The 16,549-nt window shown below is 63.3% G+C and overlaps 1 protein-coding gene and 1 long non-coding RNA gene across 8 annotated transcripts in view; one reads left to right on the plus strand and one right to left on the minus strand.

Annotated features, from left to right (window-relative positions):
* Positions 1–15,804, plus strand: part of LOC129045745 (uncharacterized) — a 28,083-nt gene extending 12,279 nt beyond the window's left edge. The window contains exons 1-4 of one of the 4 annotated variants that reach the window (XR_010411145.1): positions 6,716–6,979; positions 7,626–7,730; positions 8,104–8,198; positions 9,800–15,804. This is a non-coding gene — a long non-coding RNA (uncharacterized LOC129045745). Of the gene's footprint in view, positions 1–6,715; positions 7,731–8,103; positions 8,199–9,799 lie in introns of those variants that run through there. The other 3 variants (XR_010411143.1, XR_010411144.1, XR_010411142.1) reach the window with 3 other exon arrangements.
* TNFRSF14 (TNF receptor superfamily member 14) lies at positions 634–6,667 on the minus strand. Of its 4 annotated transcripts, none has more exons than XM_064590074.1 (8): positions 6,306–6,667; positions 5,497–5,605; positions 4,931–5,053; positions 3,717–3,872; positions 3,478–3,568; positions 2,477–2,637; positions 1,480–1,511; positions 634–1,188 (listed from the first exon to the last, which is right to left on the minus strand). In XM_064590074.1, exons 1-8 carry the CDS (start codon positions 6,372–6,374, stop codon positions 1,114–1,116), a joined length of 816 nt encoding a protein of 271 aa, XP_064446144.1. In that variant the 5' UTR covers positions 6,375–6,667; the 3' UTR covers positions 634–1,113. The 4 variants fall into 4 exon arrangements, with proteins under 4 accessions (XP_064446144.1, XP_064446145.1, XP_064446142.1 ...); XM_064590075.1 differs by having other exon boundaries at positions 636–1,188; positions 4,931–5,023; positions 6,306–6,664; XM_064590072.1 differs by having other exon boundaries at positions 637–1,188; positions 4,898–5,053; positions 6,306–6,662.
* Positions 15,805–16,549: the final 745 nt, after the last annotated feature.

Below are 16,549 nucleotides of genomic sequence, written 5' to 3' on the forward strand. Positions count from 1 at the left end.
GCGTTGTGGTGGCCGCAGTGGCCGTGGGCAGGCAAGACAGTGACGTATGTGGACTTGGTCGTGACCCTCAGGTGGGACCCTCTGGGGGCGCTTTGGGCTGATGGGTGATGGTTAGAGCGGCCGCATCTAACACTGGGAACGTTGTTTGAAGGGAGATTGCCCTGTGAGCCTGTCCTGGACGTGACCCCTTCCCGAGACCCTGGCCAGGGACAAGCCGCTCCTATGAACACCCCAGTGGTTTTGATGGAGAATGTCTTAGAAGCCAGCCTGTGGGCCTGCTATGCTCATTGTCACCGGGATGTCGCTGGGTTGAGTATTCTCAGGGACAGAGTAGGAACTGTGGCTCAGAAACGAGTCGAAGGGCGTCTTGTAAGACAAATCTGGGACCGCGTGAGCCCCCAGAATTATGACCGTAACGTATTAGAATGCACTGTTGAAATAGGAAGCGTGAGGCACCGCGTGACGGGCTAAAGGGCGCAGGGAAGCTCTTCCGTCCACGGATGCTGACTCGCCAGCACGCCGAGAAGGGGGGCAATCACACCACCGACTGGAAATCCTCAAAACTCGCTATTCAGGCAAAACTCATCAGTGGGTGGAAGTTTCAGGAGAAACAGGATATTCACACACTCTCAAAGCATCTGTAAAGTATACTTTTTAATGAAAAATTAAAAAACAATTTTGATTTGTTGAGCAAACCAATCCCATTTAGAAATCATTCCTGATGGTCATTCATATCATGCCGCATTTGTGGTGGTCCCGTGTCACCTCAGCCATGAGGTAGGTGCTAGCAGGCCCATCCTACAGATGGACAAGCTGAGGCTCTGAGGGTTGGGGGGTGAGCAGGGCTCGAAGCCAAGAGAGGCTTATGACCATGTCCTCAGGAGGACAGCACAGAGGTGAGCAGAGGGCTCTGGGCCCCTCATGAAATGGACGGGAGACATGTGGGGTCCCCAAAGCCCCCTGAGCAATGGCCGGTCTTCCTATGCTGGGTAGAGCGTGAAGCAAGCCCAGAGACGGTCCACATTCTGCCCCTGGGGGCCTGGCAGCTTCTAGCAGGCACAGCCCAAGATGGCTCAGACATCTACCTCCTGGAGCCATCGATCCGTGAGTGGGTCATTCCCTCCCGGGAGACACGGACGCTGTCTCCTCCATAGCCACTGTGGTGACATCCGGTGGGGCCTGCAGGACCTGGATGGACACACCCAGCATCCCCTTCTGTGATGTGACTAGCGCCTCACTAGTGCCTTCTGGGCTGGAATTTAAGTGTCTTTCTTGGTGAGCCTGCCCGCCCTGTGTCCAGCTGGGGGACCTTGTAGTGCTCAGGGTCATTGGGTTTCTAAGGGGAGGACTGGGGCCTCCCTTCCCGAGTTGGCTTGGCCTTACACTAAGGACTCAGGGCCCTCCGAGAACTGGGACCCCCACCCGCCCAACAGCATCATCTCCAGTGTGTCAGGGGCGGGTGGGAATGGTCAGTAATACCTGGTGAAATAATGTCGCCTTGGTGGGTCCCCCTGCAAAACAGAGACACTGTCACAGTGACGGGGGCTGGAGGGACCCGAGCTCCTGGCTTCTCCCGCTGCGGCTTTCCCTGCGAGAAGGACCCTCTGGGGGATAGGCCAAACCCATGTGGACAAGACTCCTTGCTGGACTCGTCCAGCAGAGGGCCCAGGACGTGGGCCAACATGGGGCACCTCCTGCCCGAGTGCCCAGCTGCCAAACCCTGTCCCTAACTCACTCCAGTGATGGTCATCCAGGGAAAGGGAGTGAGCCCTTCACAGAGGAGGGTCCCCTACCCCTCAGGGAGCAGGTGCCCCAGAATCGCTCAGAGCCTGGGACCCCGAGACCTGCCTGCAGCTTGGGGGCCCCGGTGTGAGGACCCAGGACAGTAGCTGACAGTAGCCCAAGAAGGTGGGCGACCGTCCCCATCTGGACTGCTTTGCTGAGTGCCTGCTCCCTCACGGGCACGCCCGGGGCTCCCCAAAGGCCAGAGCTGGGTCTACAGAGCTGGGGCCTGGCCAGATGTGGAGCCCACAGCAGGCGGGTCAGTGGGCAGGGGCGGAGTGGATGGATGCTATGTGGCCTCGCGGGGGCACTCGGCCTCGCCCGTGGCAGGCCTGCTGCTGCCCCTCCAACCCCGCCCCGTGCTCCCCCACTCTGTCTGCAGCCTGCCCGGTGCTTCTCTGCCCTGAGGGCAGACGGGGACTCGGGGTCCGTGGTCGGGAGTGAGCATGGGGGCGGCAGGGGGCTCCCGGAGCAGGGGGCCCTGTCCTCCCATCCCTCCACCCCTGGTGGTCCCATGACATCAGGACTCCCGCTCAGTGGGAAGCCCACATCCCCAGGCCGGCACAGCCCCCCTGAGAGGAGCCAAGGAGTCCTGGAGATGCTCCTGCCGGCTGCCTCCCCACCTTAGAGGGAGAGAGTGGGGAGATGCCACTGCTGGGCCCGGAGCCCCGATGGGACCCAGCACCATGCTCACCAGGCGACTGTCTCTTTTTCATCCTCATCCCGAGGACTGTGAGGACACAGACCCCCGCTATGACAAGACTGCTCACAAAAACGTAAAGGCCCCAGGACGAACACGTGACATCTGAGCTGCTGGTCCCAGGGTCGGCTTGTGTCTGGAAAGGGCCGCTACACCTAGGAGAGAGCAGCGGGGAGGGCTCGGAGCAGCTCGGGCGCGGGGCCTGGCGCTCAGAGCCGGGAGGGTCTGCGGCACAGCGAGCGCGGCAGGGCGGGCGGCCGCCCACAGCCCCTGCTCCGGTGGCTCCAGGCCGGGGCGGGGGAGACGGGGGTGGGGGGAGCTCGGGTCTGGCCTCCTTTCAGGCCTCACGGCAACGGGCAGACGGAGGAAGGGAAGGAAGAGGTGGGTAAACAGGGATGCCCAGGGAGAGGGGCGGGGATGGGGTCCGAGGAGACAGGGCGGACAGAGCCCTGGTCAGGGGGACGCAACCTCGGAGCCAGTGTGGCAGACAGAGGGACAACCTGGGAGAGGCAGGATGGTGGAAGAGAGAACCTGTTCCCTTCTCCCGACATCGGCCACATCTAGTCACCCCAGGCTCCCCCCAGGACCCGGGGATGGGCATTCGGGGGATTCCGTCACAGAAAGAACAAGGTTCTCACTTTGAGAAACTTCCTGACAGCCTTCCCCTGACTCCAGATTCACTGGGAGCCCCCACAGCCCTGGCATCTGGGGACACCCCAGAGCCACAGGGGCCCCGGAATCGGGCACCAGCTCCCTCCAGATCTGCCCCAGGAGAGAAGATCCATCCTTGGCCTCCAAGAAGCTCACATCAGCTACCGTGATAGGGGGTGTGAGCCACGGGGTCCGGCAGCTTCTCTCCTGAAGGCCGGCACATGATGGGGAGCAGCAGGGGGGATCCCTGGAGTTTCCACTGGAGGAGGGCCCTTATCTGCCAGGGGAGCATGGAGGAGCCCCTCCTGGGGACGTGGGGCTGAGACCACCCCAGGATCACCTACGTGCTCCAGGGCTGACACTCCTCCAGGGCCCCACTGGCCGAGAAGGTCCCGGGAGGGCAGTCTTCACACATCCTGTCATGCCACTTGGTGCCTGAGAAATGAGAGGGCCGGGCAGAGGGGAGCAGGGGCCCAGGCCAGGAGGGAGGCTGGGTCTGGGGTCTGTCTCTTAAGGGGGTGCCGCTCAGCTCTGCCGCTGAGTAGAGACCAGGGGGTCGGGGCACCCAGGGTCTGCGGCTCACCTCTGGCCCGCACCCTCTGGCCAGGTTGGCAGGGCGTGTGCGGACGGCACTCGGCACAGTCGTCCCCATCCTCACTGATGCAGAAGTGGCCCTGGTCACAGACGCACACAGTGTTCTCTTTTCGGGAGCACTTCTGCCTGGTCACCAGGCCCATGGCTGGGACCCAAGAGAAGGAGCTGAGAGCAGCCATATGGGCTGCCATGGCCAGTGCCGAGCGCCCCGTCCCGGGAGGAGACCAAGCAGAGGCCTGGACAGCAGCCACAGGCCTCTGGGCTCCTGCCGGGGGTCTGGGGACGGGTTGGTGACCGGCCCCCCAGCCCAGCTTTGCAGCCTGGTGTGTGTGTCCGGGTCCAGCTGTGCTCCTGCCTGAGGACCCGGCCAAGTGCACGCCCTGCCCAGCCCAGACCCGGGCCTGCTCCCGCTGGGCACAGGGTATGTCCCTCGGGGCTCTGAGGGACCTGAGCCGCAGCACCAAGGGCTGGAAAAGGAGGAGGGGCCAGCTGTCAGGAGGGTGGTAGAAGGGTGTCCTCAGGAGGGGAGCTGACTGGTGGGGAAACGGCCTTGTCCCCGCGGGGCCCACACAGGAAGCAAGAACCACAGTCAGCCGTGGGGCAGTCCCTGAAGGCAGGTCCCAGCCCTAGGCCACCCACACCTGAAGCGGCCCCACCTCGGACAGGGTCCCACGCTGCAAGCAGGCGAGGCAGAGGGCAGCGAGGGAACGGTGAGAGCCCCCTGCCTGAGCTGGCAGTGGGGGGGGGGGGGGGCTGTGCTGGGCCTGGGCTCACCCCCGAGCCCCTGCTGAGCGACAGCCTCGTCTGCCATCGGCACCTCAACCTCAGCCCGATGACACAGGTGCTTTCTTCAGGGCATCGAGGACGTGTGGGTGAGCCCGAGGCTCCAAGCCCTCACCCCCACCCGGCTGGGCCCAAAAGCACTGCGGCCGTCTCCTGGGTCCTGCTTTTCCTCCTGGGGCCCCTCCAGCCCAGACCACCTGGCAGGACGAAGGCGAGGGTCCGCGTGCTGGGCCACGAGGGGGGCCCTCAGCGGTGTGGTGTGGGGGCTGCGGTCCTGAGGCCCTGCACACTGTGGGTGGACAGGGTCCGGTCCCCCAGGCCCTGCGGGCGCCCCGCGGCAACAGGACGTGGGGCCGAGCGGGATGGCGGCCGAGCCAGGGCCCTTACCTGGGTCACACACTCGGCACCGCAGACACTCACTCAGGCCATTGAGGTGGGCTGTGTAGGTCCCGGGGTCACAGGGAACACACAGCGTGCCAGTCAGCTCCCCACAGGCCTCCTTCACCCGGTAACCTGCGCCCAGCACGGCTGTGTCACTCGGGCCTGGGGAGGGCCCCGTGGGCGCTCACCGGGCCTGCTGCCTGGAAGCCCCCAGCAGGCAGGACACCCCCAGACCCCGAAAGGCACCTGAGCTGTCCCCCACACTGCACAGCGCGTCAGCTGCCTCTCACCAGTGAGCCAGCTCTGGCGGGGGGTCGGGGGGAGTGGGAACCTCCTGGTGCATGTGGGTGTGACCGTACCCCATGCCGGCTCTGGGCCCCAGCTTCTGGCCATAAATGGGCCGGCTGGGTCCCCAGGCCACATCCCTGTGCACTGCAGCTGTGAGGGTCTTGGGAGGAAGAGTCAAAGCTGGGGGGGAGGCACTCAGCCCTCCCCTGTTTGTGCTCCTGCCCCCGGGGGGTTCAGATGGCCCCAGGGGGTGGAGCATGAGCTGAGGTATGGGCCCCAGGCAGGGAAGGGGTGGGTCCCTCCAGGAATGCACCTACCTGGGCTGCACTTGGGACAGCATTCGGACCCTACTGGATACTCTTCCTCTTTGCACGGGGCCATGGCCAGGGCACAGGGGAGGGACCCCAGGAGGAGCAGGTACAGGGCCTGCAGGAGACAGGATCCGCATGGAGGAGAGCAGTTGCCAGGGCGGCCCCTGGGGCCTCAGGCTCACCCTCTGTGAAATGGGGGAGCAACAGCCCTTGGGGAACCGCAGGGTCAGAGCAGGGATGGCTGGAGGAGTCACCGGCCCGGCAGGGGACACACGTGGCTCTGGGCCTGGGGGTGAGGGGGGCTATCCGGGGAACCCAGTTCCAGGGTGGGAGGAGCAATGGCCTGGGCAGGCAGCCCGCCCAGCAGGGTCATGGAGCCGCCCTCTGCACAAGTAAGGAGTTCATCTCATCAACTATCAGCCAGGCTGCAGGCGGAGGGTGGAGGAGATGGGTGGGGTTCCCTGCCCACCTGCTTTCCAAGAGCAGCCTCCTGCCGCGGGGGCTGGCCTGTGGGCCCTGAAAAGGGTGGCAGGGGAAGGGTGTCCACAGAGGAGAGGAGCATTTCCGCGGCTGGTGGGTATGGTTTCCTGCCACTCTGCTCCCCCATACTGTGGGATCAGGGGACTGGGTGCCAGGGGCTGCGTCAGCCCAGAGGGACAGTGCTGGGGGACAAAAGCCCATGTGAGACAGGAAGTGGATATGGCCCAGGGCAGGGTCCGCAGAGAGGGCAGGAGCACACCCAGGGGCCAGGACTGGGGACACCAGGGAGCCCTGGGACACAGACACGCAGACACACACGGGCTCGGGGGACTCACCTGGCTCAGGGCATCAGCCTTGGGTGTCAGGCTCCAGGGGGGCGGCTCCCAGCCTCGAAGAGGCTCCATGTCCCTCTTCAGGACCCCTCATTCCCCAGCCGCTGTCCCCGGACCCCCGCCAGCAGGTCGAGCTCACACTCAACCCGGAACCTGCCTTCTCTAAAAGGAAAGGGAAAGAGAAACTGTCTGTGGCCCAATGGGGGAGGCTATTCCGATCGGAGCTTGGCCTCAGTTCCCTCTCCCAGTATCTGCCGTTGTGGGAGCCAGGCTGCCAGGGGCCAGGACCCCACAGGACCCCACAGTGACGGGCGGGAGAGGGGTGCGGGGCCAGCTGCGCAGGAGGCAGGAGCTGCCCAGCAAAGCAGAAGTGCTCGTCGAGCGGAGGGGAGGGGAGGGGTATGCAAAGGCGGGAGGCGGGACCACACAGACAGCCTGGGCCCCGTCTGCCTGCCCCGCTAAGTTCTGGCTGAGCAAGCTCTCCTGGCCTCTCCCCTTTCCCTCAGCAGCAACCCCCGACTTTCCTCTAGAGCCGGGTGCCCCCCCAGAATCGTGCACCTGCGTTTCCCCTGCCGATCGGATGCCCGGGGAGCCACCCAGCGGCTTCCCTCCAGCACCAAGGCCACAAGGAGCCCTCCTGGTTTCCTGCTCCCTGTCACAGCGTCGGCTGAAGCAGGGTGACCGTCCCCCCAAAGGAACCCCGTCCCCCACGCAGTGCCCTCTGTCTGGGACTGGGGAGGGCTGGTTTCCACCTACACATTCCTGAGCACAGCTCTGCAGAGGGGTCTCTCCCCAGACCGCTGGAGGCTGGGGAGGGGAGCACCCCCAGTCCCCCCGCCGCCACCCATGGTGGGAGTGAGGGAGGGGGTGACACTTTGCCTTCCCTGAGCCCCACCCATTGGGTTCACACCCCACCTGTCCCTGGGAGGGGGCTGGGCCGGTTAATTCTCGCTCCCATTTCACAGATGGGACAACGGGCTCAGAAAGCAGCAGGGTCTGGCCCAGGGTCTCTGGGGTGCGAACCGTGCTCAGACCCAAGCCCTAATCTCCCCATCCAGAAGGGGCCCCCCCAACCCGGGCTTCCCGACACCACCGCTGTCCGCAGAGCTGGTGGCCCTGTGGGCAGCTTGGGGCTGGGGGGCCCCCGCATGCCTGGTGCCCTGACGCAGGCTGGGGGCTGGTGAGAGGTAGCACACCCCTGCTGGCGCCTCAAATGGGAAGTGTCCTGGGGCGTCTCCCCCGGAGCCCCATGGCTCCCACGTCACATTTCAGCCCCGGGGCTCGTGTGATGGGCATGGCAGCCTCTGACTTCCCTCCCAGCAGACCCATCCCGACCCTGATGTGCGAGTCCAGCTCCAAGGGCCCCGGGCACGTTCCCGTCAGACCCCGAGGTCCAGCCCTCACCAGACCCAGGAACCACCCCCTCCAGTGAGCTGATCTCTGGTCACCAGCCCAGACTGACCTCGAGCCCCTTCCTTGTCCTGACTGGCACCACTGGCCCTGGGGTCACTACCTAATCCCACTTCCGGGGGACACCGAGGAGGACAGCGTGGGTGCCAGGGAAGGAAGCAGGCAGGGGTGAATCACGGGCTGGAGTGGGGCTGCCCAGCGCTCAGAAGCGCTCTGACCACCGTCCCCAGGATGACCAGCCCAGCCTCCGAGGCAGGAGAGGGGTCAGGCCGGACCCAGGGGCTTGGGAGCCCCCACGAGACGAGCACGGGCCATGCCCCCACACCTGAGGGCCTGTCAGAGGGAGCCCCCACCCAGGACGGTCACCATGGTTTCCTCTCATTGTCACCAGGAACACAAGAGGACGGCTGCCCTCTGCCTTTCTCATTTCCACATGGTCGCTGGATGTCATTTGACAAATCATTGAACAGATGAAGTCCAACGTGGGTGAGTGGCCCCGCTACCAAGTCTGACTCTGTAAGGGACGCGCCCCGGCCTGAGGAGATGTGCCCGATTCCCCACTCGCTCATCCATCCGAGCAGCACTTACGGGGCAGCTTCGTGTCCCGTGCGTGGCCGCTGGCTCATGTCGCCTGCAGGTCCTGCCGGGACCCTTCCTGGGAACCTTCCCTCTGCTGCATGGTCCGGGCCCAGCGAGGCTGGGGCGCAGGGGGTCTGCAGGATAGTCAAGACGCCCGTCCTGGGGGCACTGGGTTGAACTAGCTGAGTAGGGCGACCCTCGCAGATGGTCTGGACCCGCCCCTCCTTGCTCAAAGAGGCCAGGGGGCGTGCCTGATGCTCTTGGGGCCTGCCGGCTCTTGCCCAGCCAGCCGAGGCCGACCCCATGCCCGCTGGGAGGGAAGAGGCCTCCTGAGCACCTCCGCTTCTCCTGAACAATGAGCAGCGTCCCGGAGCGAGGCGTGCAGGGGGACGCAGTCCTGTGGGACTCTGACCTGGGACTCGGCCTGTGGGTGAGACCCCACCTCTGCAATGGGCGTGCTGATGCCCACCCACTCGGAGAGGCTCTGGCTCCGGGGGGTGGGTGTGGGGGAGCCCCAGGGGCGGGGGCTGCTCTCTCCTCTCATCACCCAGTCAAAGCCCCAGGCCCACTCCCAGGCCTCAGTTGCCTTTGTAAAGTAAGTCACCGAAGGCACCAGTGGGCCCGCTGCTTTGTCATTGTCCCCCAGCTGCCCAGCCACCTCGCGGCTCGGCGGGGCTGGGCCTGGGGTGGCCGACGGGTTTCCTCCTTTGCCTGCAGCTTGCTTTAGGCTCCAGCGCCAGGAGCACTGGAGGGAGATGCTAAGGACGCAGGAGAGGAGTCCTTGACCTCGTGCTCCTCCTTCTGGGGGTGTCCCGGAAATAGGCTGCCTCCCTCGTGGGGGCCTAGCCCCCTCCTCACAGAACCAGCCCTGGCCTCTGGGGGCTGCACTCCTGGGTCCTGGAGCTGCGGGTGGTCCCGGATTCCTCCTTCCCTGGTGGGCTGTGTGGCCTCCTTCCTCCTTCTGCTCTTCCCGCCTTCAATACCTGGGACACGTGTGCTGTCTGACCCCTGTGCGGAGCCTGCCACTCCGGCCACCCCAGGGTGACCATCGTCCCCCAGGTCCACCAGCCCGGCCCCATGGACACCAGGGCCCTGAAGCAGGATGGGGTCAGGCCGGACCCAGGGGCTTAGGAGCCCCCATGAGACCCCTCAATACCGGCTCTGTCCCCACACCAGCAGCCCGCGTTAGACGTGCCCGCACCCTGCCGCACATGTGCTCTTATACCCTCCTGCCTAAGGGGGGTGTCCAATGAAGGGGAAGGGCCGCCCTCTCTGCACCCTCCACTCAGCCCTCACCTGCATTGGGAAGTATTCTAGAATGTTCTAGGAACACCAGCAGCACACAGGGGTCTCAGAGCACACTCAGGGACCCAAGGCAGGGTGTGGGGGTGCCAACACCCCCTCTGCCTCCTGCCGCACCCCCACCGACTTCCCAACTCCTGCCATGCTCCTCCTGATGGAGGTGGCCAGCAGCCACCTCACGGTCACTACCTAATTCCATTTCCCAGGGACCCTGGACAGGAGATCCTGGGCACCGGGGGAAGCGACAGGGCAGGAGTACCTGATTCATCATTGAGGAGGTGAGACAGAAGGAGGAGGCTGGTGACAGGGCCCTCCACCCCCACCAGGTGTCCCCCTTGCTGGCCGTCACCTGCTGGGTGTGGCCCTCCCCTTTCTCAGTGCTGGGCCCCCGGAAATCAGCACGTCTGAGGCTCCCTGTGGTCCTGCACCCCATCTTCCCTGCTGGGTGAAGTGAGCCCATACCCTGGGGCTTCTCCTCCCACAGCCCCATGTGACCTGGGCCCTGGGACGCCCCCAACTCTCCTGACTCAGCCCGAGTTGTACCCAGAGACCCACAGGGCTCAAGCTGGGTGCCTTACCCTGAGGTATCCCACTGCCTCCCTGTGACTTCCCGGTCAAGACAGTGCACAGGGACTCTGGGAATCCCCCGGTCACATTTCCCCTTTCTTCTTGAGACAGATTTCCAGTGTCTTGAGGGGTAGGAGAGAGATGGTGATGGCTTGAGCCAGACCTCGGAGAGCGGGAGCGGGGGTGTCCTGAGACCCCGCTGCAGGAGCGTGCCCTCCTCTCCTCTGCATTCGGGCTAGCCTCAGCTCCCCCTGCTCTGTGTGAGCTCCAGGCTGGACAGTGGGTTCAGAGGCAAAGCGACCTGGTCCTCGCCCTCCTGGGGCTCCAGGTCTAAGGAGGGAGCCACATCTAAAAGCCAGAGATAAGTCATGTGGTGGGCACCTGCTTAGTGAGGGAGGCAGGTGCCAGGTGGGACGAAGGATGCAGAGGAGTCCTGGGGGGGGACCAGGTGGGAAAGGGTATCTCTGAGAAAGAACGTAGGTTGAGCGATGCAGACGGGCAGTGCCTGGCGTCCATTCTTGGTGAGGCGGGGGGCTGGCACAGTGGCCGAGGCCCGCTCCTGCAGGGCGACCGTGCAAGCTTCAGGCTGGTGTGGAGGGTGGACTGGGCGGACAGGAGGCTGATGAGCGGCTCCAGGGGTGGGCCAGGTGGGAGGCGTGAGAGGCAGGGGCCAGGCTGCAGAGGGGGAGGGTGGGGCTCTAGAGGGGACACGGGCGATGCCTGGAGGTGGGAAGCCTGCAGGAGGCAGCCCCTACTGTCACCGTGGAGGGGAGGGTGGGCGGAGCGGACCCCACTGCATGGCCTCATGCCCGTGGCAGAGGGGAAGGATGCAGGGCTGAGGGTCAGAGGAGGGCCAGAGGGTGTGCGGGGAGCCTGGGGGCTTCCCAGAGGTTGAGGGGCCGGCTCCTGGGAGCAGAACTGGGGGATGGTCTCCCCCAGGCTCCAGACCAGGGCATCAGTCGCTGACCCCCCTTTCCCAGGCGTCCCAAGCCTGGTGTGTGCCAGCCCCTCACCAGCTCCTCCCCAGCAATGGGAAGAGTCTGCTCCTCCCACCCAGAACCAGGAGCCTGGAGGCCAGAGTGCTCCCCGGCCCCCCCGCCGCTCCCCCCTGTGCTGTTCCCGCCCTGTGCTACTCCCCCCCGTGCTGTTCCCCTCTCCATGCTGCTCCCCCCTTGTGCTGTTCCCCACCCCACCCCCCCCGTGCTGCTCCCCCCCCCCGCCACGTGCTGCACCCCCCACGGGCTGGCCCCTTCTGGGCTTGGGAAGCAGGCTCAGGAACATTCCACACCACCCTCAGCCCTCTCTCCACAGCCAGGCAGCAGCTGGGGCACATTTCCAGCTACAAATCAAGCCACGTCTGCCCCTCCCCACACTCTCTGGGGCCTGGTGCCTCCGGCTGGGGGTGGAGATGCTTACACAACACACATCTGTTTCTCTGGGTTCTGGAACTGGAAGTCCGAGATCACGGGGCCTCTCTCCTTGGATCACAGACGCTGCCACTGTGCCGTGTCCCCCACAGCCTTCCTCTGTGCACACATGGGGAGAGAGGTCTCAGGTGTCTCCTCCTCTGGTTTGTTTTTGAGCTGGCCCCACGCCCAGCCTGTAGCCCAGGGCAGGTCTTGAACCCGAGACCCGAGATCAAGACCTGAGCTGAGATCAAGAGTTGGACACTTAGCTGACTGAGCCGCCCAGGCCACCCTCCTCCTCTTCGGGGCAGGGATCTTGTGGGATCAGGCCCCCCCGTATGATGTCATGTAGCCCTATTTACCTCCTAGAAGCCCTGTCTCCGGGTGCAGCCACGTCAGGAGTCAGAACTTGCACGCGTGAATCTGGGGGCACACGGTCCAGGGCGACCTCCCACCAGAAGGTGGGCTCCTGAGGACCAGGAGCTCCGTCCCCGGTCACTGCTGTGTCCCCAGCAGCAGGCACACAGCGCAGGCCCCCTGGGACACATGAGGTGGGAGAAGCCTCGCATCCGTGGAAAGCTGGGGCTTGGGGTTCTCTGGGTGAATCCAGTGATGTCACAGCGTGTCAGCTTCAACAAGGACGCGGACCAGGTGCGCTCAGACAAAACGGAACCACGTCAGGCCCCCGAGCCACCAGCTCACCCTGCGGCTTCTCGCACGCACGGCCTCCGCCTTGCTCCGTTCCGCTTATGACGCAGGCCAGGAGTGTTAGTATCAGTTCATTGGACACGTAGGTCGTCGGGGCCGGGGTCCCCAGCAAGAAAACAGGGCGCCAGGACAGCTGAGACAAAACCGTACGAGCATCCGTTTACAGCTTAGACAAGACCACGACAGCTTCCTGTCCAGCAGCCTCTGCAGGAGCAACATTCACAACACATCCCGAAACAAAACTACTAACCATGAAACCTCGGTCACTGTCACAGGTTGGGGCAGGTAGTCTCCCAGAGGTCAGCCCACAGGACCAGCAACACGTGAACGATAACCTCATAGGTGGAGGGCATGATCCAACCCTGATTGGCACACCTTAGCGGCCAATCCTCAGGGGGCCCACTCTCGGGATGCTCAGGATAGTTCCTCGGAAGAGCTTCTAAAAACCCCTAGGGGCGCCTGGGGGGCTCAGTCGGTGAAGCGTCTGCCGTCTGCCTTCAGCTCAGGTTGTGATCCCAGGGTCTCCGGCGGTCCTGGGATGGGGTTGGGCTCCTCAGGGAAGTCTGCTTCTCCCTCTCCCCGTCTCTCTGCTTGTGCTCTCTCTCGCTTTCGCTCAAATAGATGAATGGGATCTTTAAAAAATTAAATAAATGAAAAATACAACCCCTAAATTTGAAAGCCAAAATGGCAACCTTCTCGGGTCCCCTTCCTTTCCGGGAGCTTTGCACTATGTCAATAAACTTTGCTTTGCCACTCTTCGTCTGGTCCACCTCTTCATTCTTCGAAGCAGCGTGACCACGAGCTGCGGGCACTAAGGGGACAAAAGTCCTATAACATTAAGACGCCCGGTCACAGATTTCCCAGCTCCTAGCCGCACTCAAGGCACACACACAGCCCCAATCCCCCGACACACCCCAAAACCCATGCAAGCTGCCACCTACCGGCCCACGGTGCCCCCGGGAGCATTCCCGCACCGTCACGGGCAATCCCCCACCCTCACGGCGTGGGCACACGCCCAGGTGCCCGGCTGCAGGGAGTGGGCAATGTTTGCGTTCTTCAGCTAGGGTCACCGCACGGGGAACAAAGCGCTCTTTCTCAGGCAAATGCTGATCACCTGGAGGTAACTCTGGGAGGCCGATGTGCCAAAGGATCCCGACACCCACACACACAGGCCTCCACACGGTGCACACGCACACAGCCCAGCCAGGAGGACCTATGATGTGCCTTGAATAAATCCTGCCCGCGTGCCCTGTTTCCCTGCCTCCTGAAAAAAGTCAGGCATCCTTCCGCTGGGGGCGTGGGGAAGGCTCTGACCAAGGACTAACTTCCCCTTTCTGCTTTATTCTCCTCTACCTTGTATGGGTTTTTTCACAACAGTGTTTCACTTTTACAAGAAAAAGTCTGATGGAGAGATGTATTGACATTCATTGCTGGTGAGGGCTGGGCCGCCGGGCCAGCCCCAGGGGAACCCACGGGTTCCCCAGAAGGCAGCTCTGCCGGGCAGTCAGGACAGTTCCTGTCCGCTGCACACCCAACTCCCCACCCCACTGGCCCGTCCCCCCACCCCCCGCGCTCCAGCCCTCAGCCCTGGACTAGGGGTTCGGAAGTGAGGGATGGCCTCTGGGGCCTGCACACCTGTGTTCATGACGGCCGGAGGGAGGAAGCAGTGTCCCTCACAGACGAACGGACCAGCGCATGCGTTACCTGCACCGTGGATGGTCACCGAAGCTCTGACGCGCATTTTGTGGAGCATGGTTGACCCTGAGGATGCGGAGCTCCAGGAACTAAGCCAGTCCCAAGAGGACAAACTCCCTCTGAACCCACTTGCACGAGGGACCTAGAGTCATCAAGTTCCTGGAGAGAGCAGGCGCCAGGGACCAGGGAGGGCGGGGAGCCAGGGTTTCACGGGGGCAGAGCGTCAGTCTGGGAAGATGGAATGTTCCAGAGACAGATGGCGGGGACGGGCGCACCGCGGTGAATGTGCTTCATGCCACTGAGTTGTGCACCCGCAGATGGCTAGCACGGTGAATCTCATTTATATTTCATGACAATTTTTTAAAAATAGATCAAAACATTTTTAAGAGAAAGCAGGAGGAAGCCTCGTGTTGGGAGAACGTTCTCTATCCTGCCCACGTCAGTGTCAATATCCCCGTAAACCCCGTACCCTAGTTTTGCAAGACATCACCAACGGGGGAAACCGGGCAAAGGACACGCGGGGTGTTTCTGTGTTATTTCTTACAATTCCATGTGAATGACACCAAAATAAAAACCTCACCTAAAAAATAAGAGCTGCACGCCGCTCAGGTGTTTTGCTCTTGTGCGTTGGGTATGTGGTTGGGCAACAAGTCCCACGCCCAAGGCCTCCGCGGGTCCCGCGCCTCAGAAGCACCGCCCCACCCGTTGCCACACAGGAAACCCCTGAGGCCCCAGGTTCCCGCGAGGGCAAGGTTCCTGCCTACCCTGAGAAGCTACGGTTTCTCTTCCAGTATATTCCACAATCGTGTTTTCTCCCTGAAATGTCATAATGAGATAAAAAGTGTAGCTCTACTTTGCCTTTCTCTTTCATTTAAACGAGGTCACTGGATGTTGTTTTACACAGAAAAGCTTGAACACATGAAGTGAATGCTGGTGTGTGGCCATGGCCTGATGAGATGCACCTTGCTTGCTCACAGGGCCGTCCACGCAGCGCCGAGCCCCCACCCCGCCTAGGCCTGGACAGGGGTGGGGGCCGGGGCTACTCATCACTCAGTACGTGTCCTCAGGCCTGCGTCTCCGTGTCCCACCGAAGATATGATATTCGGGGGACCCCCTATACCGCTGCTTCGATATCCGGCAGATGACAGATGGGCTCCCCAGAATCATCACCCCGCCTCCTGACCAACTGCCCAAGTGATGAAGAAGCCCTGGTTAGTCCCCAAGAGAGGCCTGGGCCAGGGGAGGAGGGGCCTTATCCCCAGTCCAGAGCCGCCCGGCCTCCAGGAAGCCATGCTCTGTTCAGCCCACGTTTATGAGGCACCTGCTGGGCGCCTGGGAGGCTCAGTTTGTTAAGAGTCTGCCTTTGGCTCAGGTCATGATCCCGGAGTCCTGGGATCGAGTCCCGCATCGGGCTCCCGGCTCAGCGGTGAGCCTGCTTCTCCCTCTGGCCCTCTCCCCTCTCACGCTGTTTCTCTCTCTCTCTCTCAAATAAATAAATAAATAAAATCTCAAAAAAAAGATATGAGGCACCTGCTGCATGCGGGGCTGTGGGCCCAGACACGGCTGTCCAGGCCGTCCTACCCACACAGGAAAGACACGCTGCTCGACGGGGTAACTGGAGCGCTGAGTGTGAAGTTGGGGAGCACCCGGGGGCACCACTAATGGGGGGCAGCTCAAGGCCCCACCGGCTGGAGCTGCACCTGACAGGGAAGCAGCAGGAGTTCTGAGCAGCTACCCCAGCAGCGACCCATCCTCTTTGGGGATCCCTCCCTGGATGAGGTCACAGAGGGGCTCGTGCTTTCCCAGAAGATAACTTCCTGTCCGGGTCAGCGTCTCTTCACCCCCTTCCTGGAACCAACCAGAAGACCCGCCCAGGCCTGGGCATTCCCTCCTGGGCTGTCTCCCCTACGCCCCACCCCCGGGACTGGGGCCGGCTTGGCGGGCGTCCCGAGGGTCCCACCGCCTTCTCCTCCGCTAGGGGGACAGCTCGAGCCTTTCCCGCGAGCGGCAGAGGCTGAACTGCTGGGCCTTTCCCACGGTCAGGTCACAGGACACCAGGGGGCAGCAAAGCCCAGACCCTGTGCTCCGTCTCCCCGGAGGTGCCTGCCCCCTTCCCACCACCACGTCAGAGATGGGGGAGAGTGGTTCTCGGCCTCACCCCTCTAAGACGGTGCGCCCTGGGCCCTGCCCCAGGCAAAACGCAGGGTGCTCTCTGCCCAGTGGGCTCAGTGCAGGACCCTGGTTGGGCCCAGGACAGAGCAATTCCTCAGCTCTGATGCCACGTGGGGGAAGGCTGTGCTCACCCTTGGAAAAAATGCGGGGCGACATTTGGGGGACCCCCAGGAAGAGCGCTGGATAAGGCACACCCTCTGTTCCTCTGAGTCCACACAGGTGGCCCCCTCAGGGCAGGGCCAGCCCCGGCTGCAGAGAGGCCCTCGCCCACCCCTGACTCCCTGCGAGTCCACGGCAGGCTCTCGGCCTGCTCTTCTGTGAAATGGGGACAGTGAGGCTCCTGCCTCCAGGCTGCTGTGATTTTGGAGCCCATGACTTGGGGGCCAGCACACGGCCTGTCCCCCAGGG

This window comes from Mirounga angustirostris, unplaced genomic scaffold (assembly GCF_029215605.1).
Source record: "Mirounga angustirostris isolate CCGP_5_RB_7025 unplaced genomic scaffold, mMirAng1.0.hap1 SCAF_4, whole genome shotgun sequence".
NCBI classification, from domain to species: Eukaryota; Metazoa; Chordata; class Mammalia; order Carnivora; family Phocidae; genus Mirounga; species Mirounga angustirostris.

Coding starts and splice junctions, on each gene's coding strand:
- TNFRSF14 (XM_064590072.1), bottom strand. CDS start 6,374: ATGGAGCCTCTTCGAGGCTGGGAGCCGCCCCCCTGGAGCCTGACACCC. Junction 5,606..6,305: donor AGGCTGATGCCCTGAGCCAG/GTGAGTCCCCCG, acceptor TGTCTCCTGCAG/GCCCTGTACCTGCTCCTCCT. Junction 5,054..5,496: donor CTGTCCCAAGTGCAGCCCAG/GTAGGTGCATTC, acceptor GGCCCTCCCCAG/GCCCGAGTGACACAGCCGTG.